Source organism: Vombatus ursinus, unplaced genomic scaffold, assembly GCF_900497805.2.
Source record: "Vombatus ursinus unplaced genomic scaffold, bare-nosed wombat genome assembly UNPS02014335.1, whole genome shotgun sequence".
Taxonomy (NCBI): Eukaryota; Metazoa; Chordata; class Mammalia; order Diprotodontia; family Vombatidae; genus Vombatus; species Vombatus ursinus.
In genome coordinates this window covers 542,486-569,245 of record NW_020954113.1, presented here as the reverse complement: position 1 = coordinate 569,245, position 26,760 = coordinate 542,486, and the positions used below count along the sequence as shown (strand labels likewise).

General features: G+C 36.3%; 1 protein-coding gene across 1 annotated transcript in view; it reads left to right on the top strand.

Annotated features, from left to right (window-relative positions):
* Positions 1 to 26,760, top strand: part of FBN1 (fibrillin 1) — a 303,144-nt gene that overhangs the window by 169,315 nt on the left and 107,069 nt on the right. Inside the window, exons 11-18 of the mRNA XM_027860924.1 lie at positions 185 to 325; positions 6,135 to 6,254; positions 10,931 to 11,056; positions 13,710 to 13,832; positions 17,673 to 17,795; positions 19,475 to 19,627; positions 24,391 to 24,444; positions 25,644 to 25,769. Of these exons, the coding sequence (XP_027716725.1) occupies positions 185 to 325; positions 6,135 to 6,254; positions 10,931 to 11,056; positions 13,710 to 13,832; positions 17,673 to 17,795; positions 19,475 to 19,627; positions 24,391 to 24,444; positions 25,644 to 25,769 (966 nt within the window). The remainder of the gene's footprint in view (positions 1 to 184; positions 326 to 6,134; positions 6,255 to 10,930; positions 11,057 to 13,709; positions 13,833 to 17,672; positions 17,796 to 19,474; positions 19,628 to 24,390; positions 24,445 to 25,643; positions 25,770 to 26,760) is intronic.

The following is a 26,760-nucleotide window of genomic DNA, read 5'->3' as shown; positions in this document are numbered from 1 at the left end:
TGATCTACTGGTATGACTAACATACTGGAAATAGTAACTTTTTGGATGTAACTACTTACATATTTCTTGCTGTTTAGCATACATACATACATACATACATACATACATACATACATACATACAGTAATGTTTATGTTTAGCGTTGTTTTGCCAAACACTAACCTCCATCAAAAAATTTTTATAGGGGTGTTGCCAGTCAATATCACTGATTACTGCCAGCTATACCGAGGTCTCTGCCTCAATGGGCACTGTATTCCCACTCCTGGGAGCTACCGCTGTGAATGCAACAAAGGATTTCAGCTGGACATTCGTGGAGAGTGCATTGGTATGTGATTGGGGGCTGAGTTTCCATTAGTGGTGTAGGAATAGTGAGCTCTATTCTCTGTCTACTATTGACTTTTTCAGGGAGATGGTAATCAGCACAGCACAGAACTGCTATTGTTGTTTCATCCAAAAGTGCTCTGAGTTAGCAGTATCAAACTCAAGTAGAAATGAGGGTTACTAATCCCTCAATAAGGATTCCTGAGGGCTGCATATTGACAGTTTTAAAATGTAATATTATCATTGATTTTTAGTGTTTTATTTATTTTGTTACTATTTCCCAATTACATTTTAATCTGGTTTAGGCCGCACTCGAGTGTTGTAGGCCACATGCAACCTATAGGCCACCTGTTTGACACCTCTACTAGAACATATAGGCAGATTTGTAGACATAGTGGGGGTGAGGGGCATGGGTGGGAATTAACTTGGTAATCTTTTAAGTTTAATGACAGTCTTGGGTCCCTGCTACAACATTTTCCTCTTATTTTAAAGCACCAAGCATTCTAAAAAGAGCTGGTTATGTACTAGCCATGCTGATAAAGGCAGAGAGGGATAAAAAGGCCAGATGTCTCAATGGGGTGTGTATTCTAGGTTGTCCTACAGAACAGATTGTCCAAAGTTGGGACTGTCCCACTTGTTCCAGGACATCTGGTCCACTTAGTTTATCAGAATGCAATAGATACCTTAGGATTCTTTGTTACAATTTCTCTTTTCTTTTCCAAAAACTTCTTTGCACTGATTTTTTTTTCCCATAGGGAATATTTATTTGTTTCTAGTGTTTATCTTTTTTTTTTTAACATCACAACTAGCCTATTAGCTTATTTTAATTTGATTCAGACAGTTTTCCCCTCTTATCATTCTTTTGTCTGAATCACCTTTTATTACCCTTCCTTCCTCACCTCCGACTCCTGGGGTCTGTTTTAGCAATAGGCCTCCAGGCATCCTTAATACTGAGCCATTATATTTTACAGGTATACAAAAATAATTCTTCCATTGAGTTGAATATAATCCAAATAAATCCAATTAAATAAGCATTTATTAAGCACACATAGACATTTATTAACCACTGAGAGGCAGGGTGATGACATGGATAAAGAGCTGGCCTTAGAGTAAGAAGACCTGGGTTCAAGCCCCGTCTCTGACACATCCTGGCTGTGTAACACTGGGCAAATTGCTTATCCTCTCAGCACTCTGGGCAATTTTCTGTGACTATAAGTTGCAGAGAAGGTAGTGACTTGGATTGGTAGAAGTTTCCTCATCCAAGAGTTCCTCTACCAAAAAAAATCACAGATTCATTTCCTGTCATTGTCCCTTACTATGTGCGAGGCACTGTACTAGGCCCTGTGGACTCAAAGACAAAAAACAAAACAAATCAAAAATCCCCTGCTTTCAAGGGGTTTATATGTATGAGGCCAGATCAGTTAGAGGCTGTAAGAGGGAGACCTTGAAATCTGATATTGAACCATAAATATCCTAAAATATGTGATTAGGAAAAACCTGATTGGTTGTTCAGTCAACCTCCCTATCCCAGAGGCCCAGAGAGGAAAAGTGATTTGCCTAAGGTTACATGGTTAGTAGCAGAGCAAGGAGGAGAGCAAGGCCTCCTGATTTTCCAGGCCAGGCAAGTGTGTTGTACCTTCTTTGGTGTGTAGGTGAGGACTGAGATCTTCTTATTTAATTCAGGTTGTGCTCATTTGTGGTCTGTAAGATTGTAGTGGCCTTCATAGGGGCTGTGGCAGTGATTGATAACCTTGGGCTGTCAAGTAAACAGGACTCACTGAGGCTCTAAGAAACTTCTTTCAGGCTCTCCTTACTACTGTACACCTGAAAGACATACTCTTGTTTGAAACAAGCTTGGTGTAAGGAAAACTTTTCTAATAAGGAAAATGTATGGTTCAGTGGACACCACCTAGGATGGAAAGTCAAGAAGATCGGAATTTAAATGCAGTCTCAGATACTTACTAGTTGTGAGACCCTGGGCAAGTCGTTTAACCTCTATTTGGAAACCTCTTAGTTTCCTCATCTAAAAATGAGGATTGATTATAATAACTCAGGATTGTTTTAAGTATTAAATGAGATATTATACATATATAAAGTACTTTGTAAACATTAAAACATTAAATAAATGCAGCTATTAATAACAATTACGGCTCTCCAAAAGAGAGCTGCCTCAAGTTTACTAGAAGTTTTCAAGCAGAGACTAGATGACCACTTGTCTGGTGTGTTATGGCAGGGAATTTCTTTTGGGGGGCTATGGACTAGACTAGATGGATGCCAAGGTTCCTTTTAGCTCTGAGATTTTGTGGTTCTGTAAATCACTTGTTCGCTATATGCGCTCTTCACCAGAAGTAAGGTTTAGCTTTATTCATGATTCCAATTTAGAACACTTTACCTAAAACATGGCTTATTTCTGTCCTACTACCTGTTTTCCAAATCCTTGATAAATAGCCTTTAGAGACAGAGAATCTCTCTGGCTTGGTTAGTGATTAAAACTGAAGCAAAAACTATTTCAGTTGTCATCTCCTTAATTTATTAAAGTTGGTAACACAAAGGTAAATACCATTAATAGAAACACTTTTATTACTGCTTAGATGAAAACTCCCAAGAAGCATCCAATGATGATGATGATGATGATGATGATGATAAGAATAGCTAACGTATATAGCTCTAAAGTTTGCAAAGTGCTTTACAGATGACATTTCATTTGAGCTTCATAATAACTCTTTGAACTAGGTGTTATTATTATCTCCACTTTACAAATGAGTAAACTGAGGCTAATTGGGTAAATGACTTACCTAGGGTTGCATAGCTATTAAGTATCTAAAGCAGGTTTTGAACTTGCATCTTTCTGACTTAAAGGTGAGTGGGTTTTTTTTTTGTTGTTGTTGTTCTGAACCACCTTGATGCCTAAAAATTTTCCTTATTCCAGGCAGTTTTATCTACTCTATTTCTGTATCAATGATTTAGATAGAAAAAAACAAAAAAAAATACTTCCTGGTTTTTGGTTCTGGTCAGTTTCTTGGTGAGGGGTCCATTTCTTTCAGCTGTGGCAAAAAGAGCATTGGACAGGGAGCAAGAAGAACCTGAGTTCTAATTCTGATTCAGTCAGTAACTAGCAGTGGGACTTATGGGCAAATTTCTTAACTTATCTAGGCCTCAATTTAATCATTTGTGAAATGAGAGAATTTAGACTTTGGGGATTAACAATAGTAAAAATAACATTTATATAGTGCTTTTAGATTTGCAAAGGGCTTTAAATGTATTTTATTTTATCTAACACTAACATTCTGGTATAGGGCTAAATTCTAGGAGAATATAAGGCTAATGGGATACTGAGATTTGTGGTAGGTGTTTATTGGGAGTATAAAATATACTGTAGATGAATTCTTCCCTTTAAAAATGACCTCTATAGCCTTGCTTATAGTTTATAGAACTCAAGGTGGGAAATCCCAAAGTAGCTATATTTCCATTTCCTAGACTCAGAAGGGATGACTAATACTCTAACTCCCTGGTACTTAAAGAATGTCAGGAAATAGTCATATTCAACTTGTGCAGGTCAGCATATAGTCTAAATCCAACATAGAAAAACTGTTTATTTGCCCTGATGATTATGCTACCTACCACCTGTTTAAGGTTATTCTATGAAAAAATTGCAGGAGGGAGAGTCCTCCCTTATCTGCACAAATAGATCTGTTCACTTGGATAGGGTGCCAGTCATATTCAAAATGAGTTAGAAAAAGCCATTCTTTTTTTTTTTTACATAATTATACATGTTTATGAACATGCTAAGTAGTTTTAGAGGAAGTTAAGGAGAGTCAGGAGATCAAGACAGTCCTCATGGTGTCTAAGCTGCATCTCTTTTTTCTAATTCATTTTTTTAATTTAGTATTTTATTTTCCCCCAGTTACATGTAAAAACAATTTTTAACATTTGTTTTTAAAACTTTGATTTCCAAATTCTCTCCTTTTCTCCCTCCCCACCCCCTCTCATCGAGAAAGCAGTTAATTTGACATAGGTTATACATGTGTAGTCATGCAAAACATTTCCGGTCATGTTGTGAAAGAAAACATAGACCAAAGAGGGGAAAAACCCCAAGAAAAAGAAAGTTTAAAAAATATGCTTCAATCTGTATTCAGACACTATCTGTTCTTTCTCTGGGATGGATAGCATTTTTCATCTTAAGTTCTTTAGAGTCACCTTGGATCATTGCATTGCTGAGAATAGCTAAGTCACTCACAGCTGATCATCTTACAGTATTGCTGTTAATTTGTACACAGTATGGGACAGCTAGGTGATGCAGTGGATAGAGCACTGGCCTTGAAGTCAGGAGGACTTGAGTTCAGATCTGCCCTTAGACCAAATACTTGACACTTACTAGCTGTGTGACCTTGGACAAGTCACTTAAACCCAGTTGCCTTAAAAAAAACACACACAGTACACTTCACTTTGCATCAGCTCATGTAAGTCGAGGTTTTTCTGAGAGCACCCTGCTCATCATTTCCTATAGCACAATAGTATTCCATCATAATCACATACCACAGTTTGTTCAGCCATTCTCCTATTGGTGGACATCCCCTCAATTTCCAATTCTTTGCCCGCAGAAAAGAGCTGCTATAAATATTTTTGTACATATAGGTCCTTTTTCTGAAAAAGCCGTTCTTAAAACGTTAGATGTTTTATAGTCTTTTATTTTTTAAAAATGTGATCTTGTGTGCCTCTAGTAAAATCCTACTCTGATCCCTCATGTCAAGTAAAGTCAACAGGTCTTTCTTAAGCTCTTAATATGTGCCAGCATCTCCTAAATTCTGGGAATACAGATATAAGCAAAAAGATGCATCATCATGTCAAAGCCTCTCTTGGAAGATAATCTTTACCATGTTGTAAATATATGTCTGTAATGGCCTTGTAAGATTTTCAGATGCATCTCCCAAGATTGTCCCCAAGAAATTGAAGTGTTGAGCCATAGAGACTCCTGAAAACCTCCTATATTTTTGCAGTTATATCCCCTTTCCTCTAGAATTACCATAGTAGGTGAAAGTGAGAGACCCAGTTGGATAGAGATCTGATATCAGTGTCAGCAAGACCTATATTCAAGGCCTTTCAAAGCCACATAATGACTTTGTGATCCCAGGCAGTTTTCTTAACCTCTACAGGAGCATAAATTATAAAGAAACTGCAAATATGCATTGATTGGAGGGAGTTCCCTCGTCTAGGAGTTCCTTATATCAGTGAAATCATAGGTCTAATCGCTATCCCTCGCACGGTGCCTGGTACTTATTAGGGGCTTAACAAATGCTTATTCACTGATTGATGATAGAAGAGTTATGATCTATATTGCTTTTAAGGGAATTCCATACCAATCAAATAACAGATTGTTGAAGTATTGAAATAAGACACTTATACACATGGAGGGAAAAAAACCAACTATTACAATTCTTGCTTCCAGATGTAGTGGTGCACACCTGTAATGCCTGATCCTGAGGAGACTGAGGCTGATGGGTTGCTTAGTTCATAGTTTTGAACTGCTGTAGGGCTAAAACTGTGTGGCTACCCACACTAAGTTGTGAGCTCCTGGGAAAGGAGGGCCACGAGGCTACCTAAGGAGGGGCAAACCAGTCCAGAATGGGAAAATGGAGCCACGGTATCCTGATCAGTATTGGAATTAGGCCTGTGAGTGATTGCTATACTTCTAGCCTTGGCAGGATAGGGAGATTCAGCCTTAAAAAATAAAATAAAATAAAACAAAGCAATTATTGCATCTGCATTGTTGTCATCTAATTTCCCACTAACAATTTACTGTTTATATTTTACAGATGTTGATGAGTGTGAGAAAAATCCTTGTATAGGTGGAGAATGTGTCAATACTCAAGGATCCTACATATGCCAATGTCGAGTTGGATATCAGAGCACGTTGACAAGGACTGAATGTCGAGGTAAAATGTAGTGTTTCATAGCTAGAAGTCAAGATAGCATGGAGTGAAAACACTCCTCCTTAACAAATTTAAATTGTTTTCCAACCTCCCCCTTTTAGCATTAATATACATTTAACATAAATTTCTTCTTATAAGGGAAATCTCAGATTCCTCATTATTGATCCTAAGCTACTATTGCCTATAATCAACTTCTCATCTAGAGGTTTGGGTATGGAAGAAGCCAATTAGACCTTCCTAAACTGGGAAATTCTATAAGGATACAGATTTTTACAGAGCTGTCATTAAAAAGTGCCTTAAAGTAAATAATTGATGTTGAAATGAGCCATTCCTGATTAAATTCCCAAAGATACTTTGTTCCTCTTCAGATTTGTCTCTATTGCAGTTTTCCACCAAGATAACAGAAAGGCTATCATGCCATGCACCTAGAAAGGCAAAATCCAAATGAAAAAGAACATAATTATTTGATGAAAATGAAAAAAGAGGAAGAGAGGTTTGCATTATTTTTTACAATCTTCATCTAATAAAAAGAGAGAACAGTTTTTGCTTTCACTTGAAAAACATCTGAAATGTCACTCATATCACTTCCTTATGGCTATTGCCCTATTTCAGGTTCTTAATCGTTTTTACTTGGATTACTGCAGTAGCCTACTTGTGTTCCCCCTGCCTCCAGTCTCTCCCCATGCTATTTCATCCTCAATTCTGCTGCCAAATTAATCTTAGTAAAGCACAGCTCTTATCTCATCACTTCTTTATTCAAAAATCTTCAAAGTCTCCCTATTGTCTTCTGAATTAAATCCAAATTCCTTGGTCTGGCATTCAAGGTCTTCCATAATCTGGCCCCAAAATACCTTTCCGGTCTAACCTTCCACTGATTGCTTACAAGTATTGTTATATGATCCAGCTAAAGTAGACCTCTCTTTGTCTTCCACACATATCTCATGCTTTCCTGCCTCTGTAACTCAGCTTATCTGCCTGGAATGCCCTTCCTCCTCCATCCATCTAATTTCTGACTAGCAAAATTCTATCCATCCTTGAACGCCCAACCCAAATGCTATTTTTGCCATAAAGATTGATAAGGAAAACAAGTTCCCACTTAGATAGAATGAAGAACTCTGACAAATACAGCAACCAACTATGATTCTAGAGAGCTGAGAATAAACTATTGTTACCCTATTCTGACAGACATAGTGGTTAACATTCTAATGGATAACCTTAACTAATTAGAAATGATTTACTGGAATAGATAAGATATTTGTTTCACTAAACTTAGAACTTTTTTAAATGTTCTGTTAAGAATAAACACTGTGAGCATCATTGGGGCTCTAGGCTTTGTGTTATAGCAGAGAATAAGATATTATCTATGCAAACCTGTCTTTTATATTTAAATTAATAAACTGCAAAAGAAGAGAGGATGAGAGCATTTTCAGTCCAGAGAATGATCAGTAGCAGCAAAGTAGTAGGTTGTTCTTATTCCCCCTTTCTAGTAATTCTTAGAAGGCTTTAGGGAGTGGTACCCTTCTCAATAGATAGTATAAGAATTATCCTGGTCTGAGGATGAACACTTAGATATTTGGATGGGAGAAGTAGACAAGGGAAATCTAAAGCTTCTCTGCTTAGCTACAGAGGAAGTCTTAAGGGGTGAAAAGGAGAGGACAGAAAAGATGTAGACATACAGGACTATGGAACTTTGAAGGGCAAGTTAAATTTCAGAATCATGAATTAGTAGGGGTCCAGGGAGGGTTTTGAATATTCGATGATGGGAAAATAATTATGAGTTTAGCATTTTGTTATTATTAGGATGGAGAAAAATGAACAAATTCAATAAATGGAAATATCCACAGTGAATGTATTGGAAGTTTTATCAGTGGAAAGGAAGAGATTTAAACTTATTTCGCCCAACTCTGATGAAAGAAGCAAAAGATTTTATGAACTATTAGAAGTGGGTTATAAAAATGAAGTAATGTAGTAATGAAGTAATGGTAGCTAATTGAAAATAACCTATTTAGAATTGAAGGGTGAAATTAATCCAGGTGGTTACGATGCGAAATATAAGCAGTGGATGCTTTTTTTTTCTTTTAAGTACAAGAAACTGGTATATACTTTAAGACTAAAGAAGAGGAGACAGAGGATAAAGGAGTTCTTTAACGTAAAGGAGATGCATGGTTCTTATACTACTTACTAATTGAAGTACCTATGCTTGAATCAAGTTTTTTCATATTACAACAATATGGTGATTGCCATTCTGTATATCTGGCTGCCACTGCTTTGTATAAATAGCTAAAAATGTGGGCAGCTAGGTGGTACAGTGGATAGAGCACTGGCCCTGGAATCAAGAGGACCTGAGTTAAAATCCAGCCTCAGACACATGATACTCACTAGCTGTGTGACCCTGGGCAAGTCACTTAACTCCGATTGCCTTGCCGAAAAAAAATTAGTTAAAGATGCAAAAGAAAAAAAGTGAAGAGCTCATTCTGAATGAGGAATGGAGACAAACAGTGAGAGAACAGAAGAAAAGGCACTGAAGAAGGTCTGGACAAGAAAGAATAAGCCAAAAGTATAAAGAAGATAATTTCAGAGCAAATTTAAAAAAAAAAAAGAATTAGAGGAGGGGATTAGAAGAAAACAGGAAACTAGTTTGGAAGGAGAATGCCACCACCACCATCTTCTTTCAGAGTAAGAAAATTTGGAGAATAGAGAACCTTGAAGAAAGGGTGACTCACCATTTGTAGCCATTACTACTTTTTAGGTTACTTAACAATTTGTGCTTTGGAAAGAAGAAAAGAGCTACTGAGAAAAGGATCATAAATTAAAGGTATAGAGACCAGATAGCATCCACTCATACTCTTACTCATCAAGAGGGAATGTGGGACCTGTTGCTTAATCTGCACAGAAGGATCAGCTACAATTAACTTCAACAAGGCACTTTCCTGGGTGCTAAGAATGATATAATGATGAATAAAACAATCTCTGCCTTTGAGGAATTGTGTTGTAGAAACATGAGACAGATACATGGATATAGTACATAGTACAAAGCAAACTGAAAATTTCAGACAGGATGTTAGATATGTATGAAAGTTCACAGGAAGTAGGGATCACATTAGTTTAAGGGGAACAGAACAAGCTATGTGGAGGATATGGTATTGGAACAGGTCTTGAGAGATGAAAGAAGTTCATCTGGTAGAGATGTAAAGGAAAGTAACTCCAGAAGATGACATGCGTAAAGACATGGGGTGGAATGGTATAAGACTGCTTGGGGAACAGCAAGTAGACCAGTTTGACTGCAGCATGGGCTAGAAGTTATATAGTGTATGCCCAGTTAAAGGATTTGGTCCTTATTCATCAGTAGGCAGTAGACAGCCATTTTGGGCAGAGTAGTGATATACATTAAGATTATGCTGGTATCAGAAAGATAATTGAGTGGTATTTGAGGAAGACAACTGAAGACTAGGAGATCTCTTAGGAAGCTGATAGTCTTTAACTAGTCCTAAAAATAAAAACCAAATCAGTAACTACAAATAGAAAAACCTTGAGAAGAGAGATCATTTTTGTAGGCCTTATTTAGGGTATTCATCCTTATCTTCTGACTGCTTCAAATATGATATATATGCATATATACTATACATATGTAATACACATATACATGTACACATCTGTACATGTATGTGTGTATGCAAATATATATATGTACATACATTCATGTATACACACATAAATATTTGGAGCATACACACACACACACACACACAGATTATCTTTCCTACCTACCTCCTACACCATCTTCTGGTCCACATCTTTTGGGAAAACTTTATCCTGTAGCAGATGGGCCTTGGAAAAGATTATGTAACAAATTGACAGTGGATTTTGGCTCTTTCTGTCTAGTACTCATGTAGTTTCATAGCTTCTAGAACTATAGTCTGAAAAGCTAAGGAAGTGTGAATGTACCAAGTATGTCATGCTGCCTTCATTTAGTTGATCAGGAACTTTTAAATCAAAATAAGAATTTACTGTAGTCAGGTTGTGGTCACTTGAAGCGATTCCATCCCAAACAATACAGTTTAATTTGCTATAGCAACAGACAAAAAGAAAAGATGAGAAAAATGCTGCCTTAGCACCAGTATTTCATTTGGTAAGCAGAACATTTACAGAGTGATGGAAAAAAAAACCCTAAGAATATGAAAGCAATACAACTACATGAAGATAGTTTTTGAAATTGTGATTTATTTTCACACAGAATAATTCATTTGCATTAAATGAGGAATAAAAGCTAGCATGATCATTCTTAGTATAACTTGTTTTATTGTGGTTGATAATATGTCCAACTATAGGACTGGCCCTTTAAATAGTATAATGACAGATACTAACCAAAATTCAGAAACCTAATAATGTACATAGTCCTCTAAAAAAACTGTTTTTGAAGAATAATTTTAAAATCCATTTTGTTTTTTAATTGAAAGGAGGCAAGCAATTTTCTTAATTTTAAAAATTCCATTAAATATTAAATTATCTGAGATCCAGTGTACCACTAAAGTATATAGAGGAGGAAGGGGATTAACTCTTGAGAGGAGATCAAAAAGTAAAGTGAGGATAATTGGGCAAGGAATGAAAAAAAAAGTCCTTTTCTAGAAAAATCCAAACCTTTTCTATCTTTATTTTGTTATTTTTTCCTTTGCTTTTAGATATTGATGAATGTTTACAGAATGGCCGGATCTGCAACAACGGACGTTGTATAAACACAGACGGCAGTTTCCACTGTGTGTGTAATGCCGGTTTCCATGTGGCAAGTGATGGGAAAAATTGTGAAGGTACAAATTTTTTGAAGTCATTCCCTTTCTTTTGCAATACAGCTTCCACTTCAAGATCTTTTTCAGTTTAATGAAACCAAATAGAATATTCTATTAAAAGTCAAAATACTAGAAAGACCTTTTATTTATCTTAATATGGGAGACAGTCTCATTTTATACAGTGGGATGTTTTCTTTGTGAGTTGTATATAATTCAAATTTGCATAACACAAATAATTTAAATGCACTAAGGAACTCTATGAGGAAATCCTTTTGTCATGCAAATAAATACTTCTCAATTTATCTTTTTATACATTCAGAAATTTGAACTTTGCATTTCTTAAATCAGGCATACCTGTTACCATGAACAGTTCAGATATTTATGATACCTTGATTTCGGTTGTCTGTCCAGGAGGAAAAACAGAGGTGGCAAAGGGTTGTAGGAGAAACACTAAACTCAAATGACTGAGGTTCAAGTCCCAGTTCTAATACTAACTAGTTATATGACTGAGGAACTTGTTTAACCTCTCAAAGCCTCAATTTCTTCATCTGAAAAATAAGAATAGTTATAATAATATTTGTGCTATCTACCTCTTAGGGTGGTTCTGAAGAAGATATTTTGTAATTTCTTAAGCAGTATATAAATGGGACCTTTTAATAATTATCACCTCATAATTAAAAATTTGTTTCATAGGCAGTAATAAATTTTGAGTCATGCATTTCATGTTTTGTAGTCTAGAGGTGTCAGGCATGCAGCCTATGGGCCACGTATAGCCCATAATACTTCTGGGTGCAGCTTGTACCAGATTAGAATATAATTGGAAACTATTTAACAAAATCAATAAAAATACAATAAAACATAGATAATATTACATTTGAAAACTAAGTCATGCATGGCTTGCAGGGATTCTTATTTATGGTTTAGTGGCCCTTGTTTCTATTTGTTTTTAATACCACTGGTCTACTGAACTAGTGTTCTTATTGTGAATTTTGCCTCTTCCTTCATGTAGCCTGAATAGCTATTGTATTTTCCCATTTTTGTCTGACTAGAAAATGTGAACATAATTGATGAGTTCCTACCTCATAGGCCTTTAGCAAAAAAATGAAGAATGTTCTTTATCATGTTTCCCAAGGTCTTTGGGAAAGATCCCAAGAATCTATTCATACATTAAAAGAATTTCAAGACTGTTCTTAGAAACATTTTTGGCAGAAAATTATCTCAGTGATTCAGCTCAAAGACTTAATGCCAAAATTCCCAGTTGGGATAGATTCATGGTTTTTTTCCTTCTTCTTTGAAAATCATAAATTATTTTTGTCTGATTTAGGCTGTAAGTGAAAAGAAAACACACATGTCTAGAGTGCAAATGCCATCCAAGACAGCTGCAATATTAAATGAAATAACATATTTATGCATTTAAAGACATGTCACAATGATCTGGGGATCCTAGGGGTTAGCTGGCACATATTTTAATTCTTGGTCCAGAGGCAGGCATTTTGGAAATCCATTCTTTCCTACTCTTTTTTGGTATTACCTCAAACTACAAGTTACTTTTTGATTTACAGTCATTTTAGAACCAAGATGTAGTCTAGATATATTTGGAATTCCATTAGTGTTAGTGCTAATTATTCTCCCTTTTTTCACTCAGTTTCATGTATTAGCAGTAATATGAACCTGTGAAATCAGTGTACATGCCAGGCTGGAGAAATACTTTTTAGTTTTCCTTAAGCGATTTTCCCACAATGTGTCAATATCTTTTTTAGTCAAATTTTTCATCATATGTTATACAAAATTAGCCCAGCTTAATGGTGTTTGGGCACACACCATGCGTGAGATATATGTTTCATTTAAATTAGCCTTAGCCTGCCATAGTAAAAAGAACAATGTTGTTATTCTCGGTGGGGTTTTTTAAAGTATCGACTCTTCTGGTCGTGTGAAATATATATGGATAAAAATAAACCATAATATTTCTCACATTATAACCCTTCTCTTTACATACCCAGTAGAATAGGACTCTCTACTCATCATCTTTTGCCTGGACAATTTCAATAGACTGATTAGTTTCCCTGCCCCAAGTCTCTCCTTACTTTGGTCCATCTAATACACTGCTACCGAAGTGGTATTCCTTAAGTTAAGACTATTCTTTGTCTCTCCTCTACTCAGTCAACTACAGCGACTCCTTAAAGTCCTTCACATTCTGGCCCCAACTTGTCTTTCAAGACGCATTGGGCATTATTTCTCTTCCTGCACTTTGCAGTTCAGCCAAACAGTCCTTCTTCCCCCTGTTCCTCGTACACAATACTTCAGCTCCCATCTCCATGTCTTTGTAATGGCTGTCCCCCATGCCTGGAATGAGCTCATTCCTCCTCACATTGACCTTACAGAGTTTCTGTCTTTAAGTTGCAACTCAAACACCATTTTCTTCATGAAGCCTTTCTTGATGCCCCAACTGCTAATGCTTCCATCCTGAACTACCTTGTATTTAACAATTTCTTATTTATCCTGTAGTTATATATGTACATGTTGTCTTTCCTAGTAGAGTTTAAGCTTCTTAGGAATAGGGATTGCTTAATTCTTCGTATTTGTATTATGTCTGTAGTGCCTGCCACTGTTCATAGCACATAGGAAACACCTTCTGTTGTTGGTTGGTACATGACTCATTCGCTTTCTCCCCCAGATATGGATGAATGCAGCATAAGGAACATGTGCCTCAATGGAATGTGCATCAATGAAGATGGCAGTTTTAAGTGCATTTGTAAACCTGGTTTCCAGTTGGCATCAGATGGCCGTTACTGCAAAGGTTTGTACTGCACTATTTAGTTTGTATATATTCTAACAAATTTTTTTCTTTCTCTTTTGGTGGGAAAAAATCTTCTTATATTGTTTAGAGGAATAGCCTTTGTAACTCTTCACAACCTGAGCTCTTCTACCTTTTCATCCTTCTTTAACTTTATTCCTCTTCATGTACAGCACTGATACTGGCCTTCTTGTCATTCTTTGTATGACGCTCCTCCTTCTATTTCTGTGCCTTGCACTGAAATACTCTCCCACCCTACCTTCATTTTTTAGTTTCCCTTTCTTTCTTCAAGGTTCAGCTCAAATCCCACTCAGCACGAGACCTTTCCTAGTGCCTTCTCTTCTGTGAGTACCTTCTGTCTATCTTGTGTATATCTTGAATGTACCTACCTATTTATGTATCGTCTCCTCCATTAAAAGAGTCCTTCTTGAGGGCAGGGACTATGTTTTTCTTCCTTTGTATCACTAGTGCTTGGCATATAGAAAGTGCTTAATGAATGCTTGTTGACTGACTAACCTTTCTCCTCTCTGCCCTTTGTTTTCTCCAAATATTTGACACCATTTTCCCTTACTTAGTAAGATTAACTAGGTTTGTACCTGGAACCTAGCCACCAAGAGAAACTGCCTTTTTTGTCAGAAGGATTTCTTCCTTTCAAAGATGGTTTTTGGGGGTGGTCTTTCCAGAGGATCTCCTGAAAATTCCTTAAGAAATGAGTCAGAATATTTATTGGATGTTAGTTGCCATTTTGTCATTGGAGACTTGAACATCTTCCTGAACATATAGAGCTGTGCCTTATCTTTACATTTGGAAGATAATTGCAGTTGAGCTACTGTTGCATTTTATTTGGCACTTCTTGTTTGCCACCTGGAGAGAATGATACAAAATTTTATTTGTAGTGGTCAAGTTTTCATAATTTTGCCCATGTCCCATAAGGAATAGAGAATTTTTTCAGGGTCCATAACAGTCAAAGAAAATAAATTCAACAGAAGAAATAAACAAACTACAAGCCAAGATGCCACATTTGTTCAGTTTGGTAACTTTCAAAGTAACCTCATTGCTCTAGGGATTGAGGCAACAATGAGATTTTTAAAAATTTGTACTCTTGAAAATAAGAAAGCTTAATGTTTGATCAGACTTCAGTTTTGTGTCTGAAAAGTAATAAAAATGATTTGGATTTTAAGATCTTGAAAAGAATCACTGGAGTCAGAATTTTTTGCTTAGAGTCTCTTGTATTCTGTAGCCATGGATGAGTGGATTGCTGGACCCAGGTCCAAGATCTGGGCTGGAACCAGACCTGGCATGGGAGTTCGTACCTAGAACAGGTCCAGGAGATCTGTTAAAGTGCTATATTCAAAACCTTCTGGCTTGCAGTCTCAGACAGAGAGGTGTAGAATATCTGAGCTCTCCAAGATTGAGAAAGCAGGATAAAGTCACATGGTATCTATTCTCTGAGTGCTTTAGGACAGCTTTGGTTAAGGTATTATGAAGAAAGATGTTTTCTCATGTGTGTAAAGTCTTTAGTAAGCATTGTAAAGTGTAAAGCACTTTATTAAGTGCCTTTCCCTGTACCTAAAAGAACTTCAAGCCCTATCCTGTATGATCCTAACACCAGTTCCTTATAATGGTGGAAATTTATGAAAAGGAAATGGAAAAGGAGTGTTTCATTTCAGTTCTGATAGAGGGAGATGCTTTTCCTGTGTATTTGCAATTATTCTATCAATTAAAAATATTTAGGAGCAACTTTATACCTAGCTCAGCAACACTCTGAGTATTGTGGTAGACATAAAGGAAGTAGTAAACAGAGTCCTTGTTCTCAAGGAACTTAACTGAGAAAATGAAAAGGTATATAATACAAAACAAAATTTAAGGAAGTACTAAATTGTGTAATGCAGATAGCATACAAGTGCTTACAGAGGAATAGGAGATTAACAGTGACTGGAATAATCAGGGAAGAATTCCAAACAAAATGATAACAAGAAAGATGTTAATATCATAAATGTTAGGCCCCTTTGGTTTTGTATGCTATTATATTCTTTCATACTATACTGGCCTACAACTTTAGCACCTGTAGAGTGCCAGTGTTCTGGGACATCACCATTTAGTAATAAATGTGGTTTGCAGATGATATTAAGGAAACTATTCAAGAAATCAGATGTGACTTCTTTGATAATCTAGATCTTGCCAAACCCTGTGTAAGGACATTAGCATGGACATTAGTAATGACATCTTCTATAAATAAATAAGATTTTTCCTCCTCACTTATCAAACAAATTCAGCACTTCAGAAGTTTAGTAATACCTTTCCTAGATGTTAGCTTGGCGACCAGAGGCAATTTGGTCCCTATTATTACCTTTGTCCTCTTTCTTGAGCGTATGGACTACAGAAGGCACAATGGAAATGGCACTAATGAAGAATTACCCACAAGAGTGTTCTTATCTTTACTTATTCCCAGGCTCACTAAATTTCCTCTTCAAGACTTTGGGCTAAGTTTTCATACAGTGCTCTGAGAATTTTAGCTTTGTGCCCACAAAAACTGGGGTATGTAGAATTGTATAAGGAAAATTCCTGCAGTTAACCAGTTATACAAGGAGGTCAGCCTCCTAAGAGTCCCTGGGTCTACATTCTAACCTCATACCTATTTAAAAAGCATTCAGATACTTTCTGTTAGATCTTTGTTGCTGCTGTTTTACAGTACATCTTATATTGAACAAAAAATGGCAGGGAGAACAAAACCAAACTGAGTTCATACACTTAAATATAGCTGCTGTTTTAAAACACAATTTGAACACGAAATCTTGGACCATTTGAAAGTATTTTGTGCCAAACAACGTAAACTAAGTAAAACAGAGAGGTGTTTCACTCACTTTGCCTTTTTAAGGTCAGAAAGGAGGAAATATTCATACACACTAGCTGTTGTATACACTAATGAGAGTTGTTACAAAGTGATTTGCTTGTAAGTATTATGTGTGCTGCAAACACACTTTGGAAACTGGTGCTTTAAATTTGCCTTCTGAAGGGAGAAAAAGTATGTTCCCCTTGTCAATAATAAATGCCTGTTCCTATTAGGATGTGTCCCATAAAGTTTTTTTTACTAGCCCTGAATACACACATAGTGTACTCTAAAATACTTTCAATGCTTAAGAAATATCCTTCTCTGCTGGGTGCCTATAGTACTTAGTGCTATGGTTGGCCAAGAATGGTCATCTAATTTATCCATATTTATTTTTCTGAGCCAATTATTCAGTTTTCCAGTAAAACATTAATGGGATGCGCTTTAAAAACAAGCATTATAAAACCAGAAATGTCATGCAAATTGCCCCAGAGTCATGAAGTGTGGGTGGTATTGGGATGGGCATCATCCCAGGAATTGAATGCCAGAAGAGGAAGCTTCCTGACCTGGTCAAAGATGTAATTTGCTATTGAGCCTGACTTCTTACATTACAAAATGAGTAGCAATGTTATAGGAATTGCCTTGTGAACCATTACACAGGGCCCTTTGTCTAAGCAGTCATTTTCCTCCTTTCTTCAGTTATGTATTTGCCTCTGTGATCCTTATTTTGGGTTAACATATCTCCTGAGAGCATTTTTAGGTAGCTTTTTGTGAAAGAAGAAAAAAAAAAGCTAAGACAATTGATTCCTCTCTGCCTAATTTTTTTTTCCTGAAAAGAAAATGAAACTATTTTTTTAACAGATGATATTCCTTTCTTTCTCTCCCTTTTTCCCTCTTCTTTCCCTTTCCCCAAAAGTTAAAACATGTCTTTAAAAACTTGTACTCTAGCAGTGAATTAAAACATATTTTAATGTCTAATAAATGTTAAATGTGATTTCTGCCCTTCCCTCTAGATATTAATGAATGTGAAACACCTGGAATCTGCATGAATGGACGCTGTGTGAACACAGATGGATCCTACCGATGTGAATGCTTCCCTGGACTGGCGGTGGGGCTGGATGGACGAGTGTGTGTTGGTAAGACACACTGGTTGTAAGAATGACAGTACCGAACCAGCTCCATGTCAAGAAATAAAACAAAATGACAGATGCAAAGCATGTTTTAGTGTATGTGAACTTTGATGAATAAGGAGCAACAAACCTTCAGGGGCAAATTTTTTTCCTACAGAAATAAAAGTATGGTGTTAGATTAATTAATGGAGAAGCACAGCTAGGAAAAATGATCACTACAGGGAGTCTGCAATACATTATTTTAATCATTAGTTTCAACCTCTGCCATTCTCCTTGTTGTTTACTTCTTAAAACTGGGCTGTCACCTCTCTTTTCCTTCCCTTTTGGTGAGTGTTTTAATGAAAATCTGAGTAGCCAAAGAGGAAGGTGTGGAAGGCAAGAAATATGGAGAATCAAAAAACTAGTTAATATAATTCATCCTAATCTGGAGTTTTGTGTAGCTGTATGAGCATTTCCAGAGAGATGGAAATTTGGGAAATGAAGCTTATTGATCTGTTTGAGGGGGAGGTGTTCATTAAGGCCTTTGAAACATGAAAAAGTAAAATGCCTGTTTTGTCCTGATGACAGTGAAGCATTTTATTGATTAGAAGAGAAACAGCTTGCTTTTTTAATTATATACTGCCATACTTTTAATGAAGAGGTATTAGTATAACATGATGAATCACTTCTAAGCATAAAAAGAGGTCATTCTTTATTAATTACAAAAGAAAAACCTCTTATTCCTTACTCTTCTCTTTACCTAAAATAATGTTGATGCTAATTAATTAACTGACCTTACTGGTCTTTTTTGTGTAATTCTTTATTAAAGTAATAAACTTTTTGTTCTCACTCTAGAGTATGTAAATGCTGATATCTTTTTGCAGAATAGCTAATTTAGAACAAGACCCATTTAATGGTACAAAACTTTTAAGTGGTACCTATTTAAAATGGATCAAACTAGCACTATCTTCTTTAGAAAGTACTGTTGTGGGTGTGGTAAGAAGTTAATTGAACAGAAGTTTTTCAATCTTCCTTACTGGAAAGAACTTAAAGAAGAAAATATTGAGAAATGAACTAGCTTAGATTAAAGTCTCCTGGCCATATTATGTGGCTTTTCTTAAAGAAAAACTTTGTGTACTATTTTGAGTTTATTTTGCTCTTTCATTAGAATGTTCATTAGAATGCCCTGTGAGTTGGGAAAGGTTCAGGCTGAGCAGGAACCCACTTTCTTTCCCTCATTCTTCTGGGCCACCCTCCTGCTTCTGCAATGGAATGGTGCTTGGGAAGGTCAAAGAGAGAGGTCATTAGATCCAAAGTAAACTTTCTCCTCTTTGAAATGTCGTCCTAACCCAAACATTCCCCAGCTCCCAGGTTTATTTGGAGAATCACCTAGCTTTCTAAAGTGCTTCATCATCATTCCATGTGGTTGGCTATTATGGAAATAATTTCTCGCCCACAGTAGCCTTGGAAGATTGACAGCATCTGTACTGATGTTTAAGTTTCAACTATTTGGAAGTGAGATTTTTTTTTTAATTGACCTCAAAGCCCTTATGACGGAAGTGTTATATCATTGTGAATCAGAACATTGGGGAAATAGGCAGAGTCTAGGACCAGCTTTGAAACTATTGAATGTGCTTCAACCCTCAACAAGGGTGTTTCCACAGCTTAAAGATTATTAAGATAATAGGATTTTTTTTCCATTGTAGATACACACATGCGGAGCACGTGCTATGGTGGATACAAGAGGGGTCAGTGTGTCAAACCCCTATTTGGAGCAGTTACTAAGTCTGAATGCTGTTGTGCCAGCACCGAGTATGCCTTTGGGGAGCCTTGCCAGCCTTGCCCTGCACAGAATTCAGGTATGGAATGTTAAGCAGTTGTTGCTAGAGTAAAAGAGGAAAGGATGGCACTGTACTCTCTAGTGGCACACCTGCATTGCGAGGAGCTTGGAAGAAGTTCTAGTCAAATTTTCCTTACCCAGCCAAGGCTCTCCTTTATGTGCACTTCAGATTGATTTGAAATTTTTGTACCTTTCTTACAGAATACCCTTCATGTCCCACATCAGCACTACTCATGTTCTTCACAGGCTATTGCATCTTTAAGCAGCCTGGTTTTCTAATTCAAATTCAGCATTTCTAATTTGCAAGAGTAGGATGACCTCTGATGAAACCAGGATTTTTTATAATATAAAAGGAAATAATTTTAAAATTACCTGCAATGTTTCTAAAATTTTAAAATGCCCATTGTAGGAGGTATCATGGTATAGAAATAGGACTGAACTAGAAATAATGAGACTTGGGTTCTAGTCCTGATTAATGGTGACTTAATTTTGAACTTTAGTTTTTTTTTTACAAGATTAAATTCTTATCTAAAACAGAAGTTACAATTTCCTCATCTACAGACAGGTTGTACTAAGTGACATACACAGGCCTTTTCAACTCAAACATGGTATGTTTGTGTTTGCAAGACTAAGGAAAACAACAGATTTTCAACATTGGAAAGGTAGTTTAGTCATAAATATTAAAATAACATTAGCCCTTATCCTCAAAACGCACGTGTGTGTGTGTGTGTGTATGTGTGTATGTGTATTTTATCTTGTCTTAGTTATACCCATGTAGTTTTCTGGCTTGGAAAAAAGTTAAGAGTTAACTTTTAAATTTCAAAAACCTTGTCATATTGAAAAAGATCTTCCTTGCTATTATAAAGCTATATATACCTATTAGATGTTTTGAAGTTAATATATAGGGTCTAGTGGATGGATTTTTTAAGAAGTAAGAATAAACCACCACAGAAAGACAGCTTTACTGTAGTCGATGACATTATGCAACATCTTACATTTGTTTTTTGCCTTAAGTGATGATACAAGTTGCTCTCAGATTTATTATGTCATTTTATCCTTACGATGACCCTGTGAGATAGGTAAAGTAAATATTATATTCTCAATTTACAAATGAGGAAACTGAAGCACGAAAAGGTTGAGTATTGATCATATTGCAAATTAGTGACAGAAGGAGTACTGGGACCTGTTCCTCCTGACTCTCAGTATTGTGCTTTTTTTTTTACTACATTGTGCTGCTTCTCTGAAAAGCTGTTCGTACAGGATTTTAAGGAAAATTATAGTAGGCTGTTCCTTCAGCAGAATATTTCATGACTCACTGTGTTATAGAGTTAAAATGTTTTCTAAATTTAGGGCCCAGTGCCACTGACTTCTGTTTTATATTTGAATGAATTTAAACAGAAGAGTTACACATGTGGAAACTGTTTCATCTAGGCTGGTCTGCCCACCTATTTGTTTGCTGAAAATGCCAATTCATGAAGGGTAAAATGTAGGACATCTTTCATTTCAGGGGAGAAAAGAATTTCTCAAAAGGAGATGTATTGCTGTGGGAACTGAATATATCCAGAGGGGAAGAGTTTTTTCCCCTTACTTTCTATCATTTCATCTGGTTTGAAGCTAACCATCTGAGAGCTAAAAATGCATCTTTCCTCTCCAGAATTGAGACACGTGCAAACTGTAAATGAAGACATTTCTACTCAACAGCCTAAACTTATTTTGAAAGGCTTCTGAGCACCTTAGTCTGCAGGCAGGCAGCTTTAATTGTTCAATCCATTAACTGATCTCCTTGTTGCTTCCTGGGTTCTAATGACTGTTAAGGGCCATCCAAATATAATCCTGTGGCATTTTTCCATTGCTTTCCCATACCAGTGCTTCAGGAGCATGCATCATTCTGTACACAGAATAGGAGTATGACCTAATTCCAGATAATCTAATACCAGCTTTGGCCCATATGGAAAACAACTGTGTCACTCACTTGCTTGCCTTTACACCAAGAATAAGCTAAGTTAGGAAGCAGAGAGCAAAAGTGCATTTTTCCCAGAGCTACAAGGTTGAGTGTGTTTCCTGTTTTATTGCCTACGCTATTCCACAAATATTTTAATCTGATGCTGATGTGAGAGGATGGGGGAGAAATATTTCTCTTAACTCCCATTCCCTGTCTTTTATTAGTACTGTTGCTGCTACCTTTCTCTTTTGGCACCTGATCACATTTTTTTAAGTGTTTTCAAAATTCAGGAAGTCATCTGCTTTTCTTTAATCTTTTGGAATGCAGAGGTAGGAGTGTGTGTGTTTTGTTGTTGTTTGTTTTGTTTTAGTCTATATAAGCCATTTATTTCCATTATCAGGAGTGTAATTTACTAGCACACTGGAGTATAAAAGTTTGAACTTTTAGAAAATACAGAGTCCGTTTCCTCTATGGAGAAAGCCTCTCTCTTTCCAGTTGGTAAGGCAGATGCTTTCCACCTGACTGCATTATGTGATTCTGCTCGATATTGTGGACCCCACTGCATGACATTTGGGTTCCCTTTTCACATAGAAAAATTTATTACCATAAATTCTCAAGAATCCACATTGTGGTTAACATGCAGCAAAGATTGCTTTCAGATTTTCCTGATAATAACAAGTTTTCACCTAAATTGTTGTTTTAATCAATTATATTTAAAATATCTCATTACTGAATTACTGGCTTTGTGGACATTTCATACTCTTCAAGTTTACTTTTTGCATATATTAAGAGGGCCTTTGAAACCAAAACACTCAACATATCTGCTTCATTGAAGTTACTTCTATTTAAGCTGGGCTAGTGCTTAGTCAGTTAGCTGACAGCTATTAAGTCTTTCTAACTTAAGCTAGGTTTTCATGGTGTGGCTTCTTTGTTTTGTTTGAAATTATTTTCCAGAATATTAGATACAATTCTAATAAAATAAAAGCAAAAAAAAAAAGAAAAACCTCACAGACTCCAAAGACAAAATGAAGTAATTTATGAATTATCTATAATACTGCATTATCTATATTTTGCTCATTTGCCTCCATTTGTGGAGGCTGATAGATCAGAACAAATCAACAAATACTAAAGGAAAAACCCTTCAGAGTTGATGACAGTAAGTAGAGTCATTCACAACAGCTGAAAGGAACCTTAGTGTTCAAATGGCCCACCCTCTAAATTTTATAGATGGTGATTGACTTTGGGCAAGTCACAATAGAAAATTAGTGGCTGATCCAGGCCAACAGCCGAGTTGCATTATGTTCGCAGTCAAAGAAAAGCAAAAAGGTGTACTAGAGATTGGAGAGTATATTTATTGCTTCTCAACAATGCTACTTGAATATTGATTTAAAAAAACAAAACTAGCTCTAGAAGTTTAACAGTGAGGTAAGCACATGGATGCACAGGAATACCTGTGCGGAAAAAAGTATACAGTTAGTTACTAGACAGATCATTTGGAGGGCATGTAGGTTCTCCACAGATTGAAATACTTGGATCACTGAAAATTATTGCCAAAGTATGCATTTTCGGGCACTTGTGAGCCTCCCACGTGGAAATAAACAAAAGATTTCCTCAGTGCATCAAATACCTGGAAATGTTCCTGCTGCTGCACAGACAATAGTGCTTATAACAGCTTATTTCAGTTTTCAAGTTTTTCACTTCCCATTATCACAGCAAATCTGTTTTCAGGAACAATTCTTCAGTTACAAATCACAAACTCATTTAGAATGACTCCATTCAGTGTAACTCAGAGACACAACTCTTCAAGATGACCTCACCATTTCGATACTAGTGATTGCTTTCCCTAGGATCCTTGTTTCAAACGCACTGAGATTTTTATACTGAAATCTTTCTTGACTTTTAAAAAAAATCCCAAAAGAGTAATTATTCAGTTGTACCCAACTGAATGGTTCCCTCATCTAAATATTATTTTACTTGGAAATGTTGGAGTTCGCTAAACATGGTAAAAAGCCAAAAGACTCTCAAGGAAACAGATTTTCAAAAGATAAAAGTTTAAAGAACATATTGAATATATACTGTCTACAATATTTTCCTGATCTACTAATGCAGTAATTTTTTAAAAAGAAAAGTCAAAGGAGAGACCTGGAAGTATAGCAATTCTTGCTCAGTGGTGGAATTGCGTGTCTGAAGCATGACAGAAAAAGTAGGTATTATGCTCTGGGCAGAAGGCAGGATGGTATAATGGATAAAGAGCTATTTTTAGAACCAGGAAAACCCAGAGGTCAAGTACTATCTCTGGGTTGCATCTAAATAGTGCTGTGGTTAGAGTGCTGGGCTGGGAATCTGGAAGACTTACCTTCCTTAGTTCAAATCCGGCCTCATATACTTACTAGCTCTGTGACCCTGGGCAAGTCAGTTAACCCTGTTTGCCTCTGTTTCCTCTGTAAATTCAGTTGGAGACTGAAATGGCAAACCACTCTAGTATCTCTGCCAGGAACACCCCAAATGAAGTGACAAAGAGTCAGACACAACTGAAAGCTCTTGAAAAACACTAGATCTGACACAGACTAGCTTTCTGATTCTGAGCAAATATAACCTGTCAGTGGCCCTCTCAAGAAAAACTACATTTATAGATCTGCTTTGTTAGAATTTTCTCACTGGTAATTCCCTACACTGATATCATAGGTATGGAACACCCCCCCCGGGAAGTGTCTCATTTTCAGCTTCCTCTTTAATTCACTTCATCTTACTTTGGAGGAAATAATATATGTGAAACCAGGGTTAAAATTTCCCTATCATGGAAACAAAAGAATCATTGACTATCCTTGCGTTTATTTCAGCGGAATATCAAGCACTTTGCAGTAGTGGCCCAGGAATGACTTCAGGAGGCAGTGGTGAGTAATCAGTTTAAAATTCATTAAGCTTATAATTCGTGAGTTTATATGGTAGCAGTAGCAGAGATGCTGCTTGGCTTTCAGAGGAACCTCTGTGGAGCCACTGCCACCCTTAGCGGATCTATTGCTTTTCCTAATGTTCAGGACTTTCCTGAGATTTCAGAAAGCTCATCAGGGTACTCCTGGAAACCTCAGATGCTTCTACAGGGAGAATGCAACATTCCTTGGGGTTGCTTAGGTGCTTGGGGAGGGAGCTATCTTAAAGGAATTGGAACCCAATTTGAGAAGAGTTAGGTCATATGTCAGGTGCCTGTCACTTTTCTATTGTTGAAGCCCAAGTCTGTGTCTGAGTTGTTGGCTTTGTTGTGTGGCCACGTGATAACTGTATCCTTGGAGGATTTCTCAGTTGTGAAGTTGTCAGTCATCTTGTTATGGTAGAGTAACTTGCTGAGCCAGAATCTATTGTATAGTCAATGGCAAGGCATCACTTAACTGCTAGAAGAGGAACTGGCCACTTGAATTCATCTGTTGGAGTTAGAGATGCCACAGTAAGTTCTAAATAGAAGGATAAAAAAGAGATAAAGATAACAAGCAAGCGAGACAGAGAGACAGACAAAGGAAAAAGACTTTTGTTTTGACAATACTCAGCTAACCTTCCTGCTAGACTAGGACAACTGAAGCAATCGAAGGAGTCCTGAAGGTCTACTAATAATTGTGCTCAGTTAATCTTTATAACCTGAAAGAGAAGGAGAGTTTGAAAAATTTATAGGACTAGAAATAAGCAGCAAATTTGATTAACTCTAAGTTCATTAAAAATTACTTTTTAATATTTTTAAAGTTGTCCCAAGGTGAGTAAATTGATGTTTATTGATGTAATATAGAGCATTAAAGCTGTAAAGAACTTTTAAAGATGAATGAATGAATGAATGAATGAGAAGGCATTTATTAAATGCTAACTGTGTGCCAAGCACAGTAATGAGTACGGAAGAAACAAATACAAAAGCAAGACAATTCCTTAACCCAAAGGAGTGTCCTTCAAAGTGAGTAGACAATACATATTGGGGAGAGGTGGCCAGGAAATTATCATTCAATCCCCCTGTTTTAGAGTGAATCTGAAACCCAGAGAGAGAGTGGCAGAGTTAGTTCATTTAAAGTTCACTGAAGCAAGATAACTGATGTCAAACTTGAATATGTTGTAGATATAAATGAATGTGCCCTCGATCCTGATATTTGCCCAAATGGAATTTGTGAGAATCTACGTGGCACATACAAGTGTATATGCAATTCAGGATATGAAGTGGATGCAAGTGGGAAAAACTGTGTTGGTAAGTAATATGCCATTTTTCCCAAGAGGTCCTTGAAAGTTATACTATTTAAGCTTCTTTTTAATCTATATTTAATCAAAATGTTGTGTGACAAAGAAAACCGACATTGTTGTAATAGGTATAAAATCATTCAGTTAAAACAGATTCATACAACAGAAGTCTAAATTCAAGGAATTTGTAAATTATTAATTTAAAAATTAAATCCATAGAAAAGAACTTTGATGAAGTGAACCAAATAAGAAGGTGCTATACTGTCATTTTACTATACCCACCTTACTATACCTACTACTCAGGATGATACGGGAAAACTCAGGCCACTCATTTATCTCTTCTAACAATCAGCACTCTGCCAGGCTAAGTGACACCTTTTTGGTTTGAAAACATCCTGTAATAGTGGCACCAGACACCAATGGTCAGTCATTAATTTAGGTGAAAAGTTGCACATTTGTACTTTACTGAGCCTTGTTGTTCATTCTTTGGTTGCTGGATAGCTTTTTTCTGGGAGTTTTGGGATTCCAAAAGAAGATTTGATTTTCAGTCCTTGGCATTTTAGGCTATTGCTGAGGTTAATGGGGGGGAAATAGCAAAAATAAGCAGTGTAACTATTACCAGACAGTGATATTTAAGAAGATGTCAGTAATTTCAGGGACAAAAATTTGAATGATAATTTTTAAAGGTAAAAATGTTACAGAAATTAAAGAAGCTGGTGAAAAACTTAGTTACATTGCTATACCTTAACAATTGCTGTTCTATATGTGGAACAGTAAGACAAGGTGATGCAGTCATGTTGTCAGTTTATGGCACTTTACTTTTAGTATTTTTATTTGTGATTTAAGTATTTTGGGTGGCACACAGTATTAATATTTTATCAAAAACATAAATAACATCCAAGATATTTTCAATGCTCAAAACATTATTCCATTTTTATAATAGAGGTCATTAAAAATAAGATTCATTACTGGAAATTTGATTGATGTAAAACTTCCTGAGA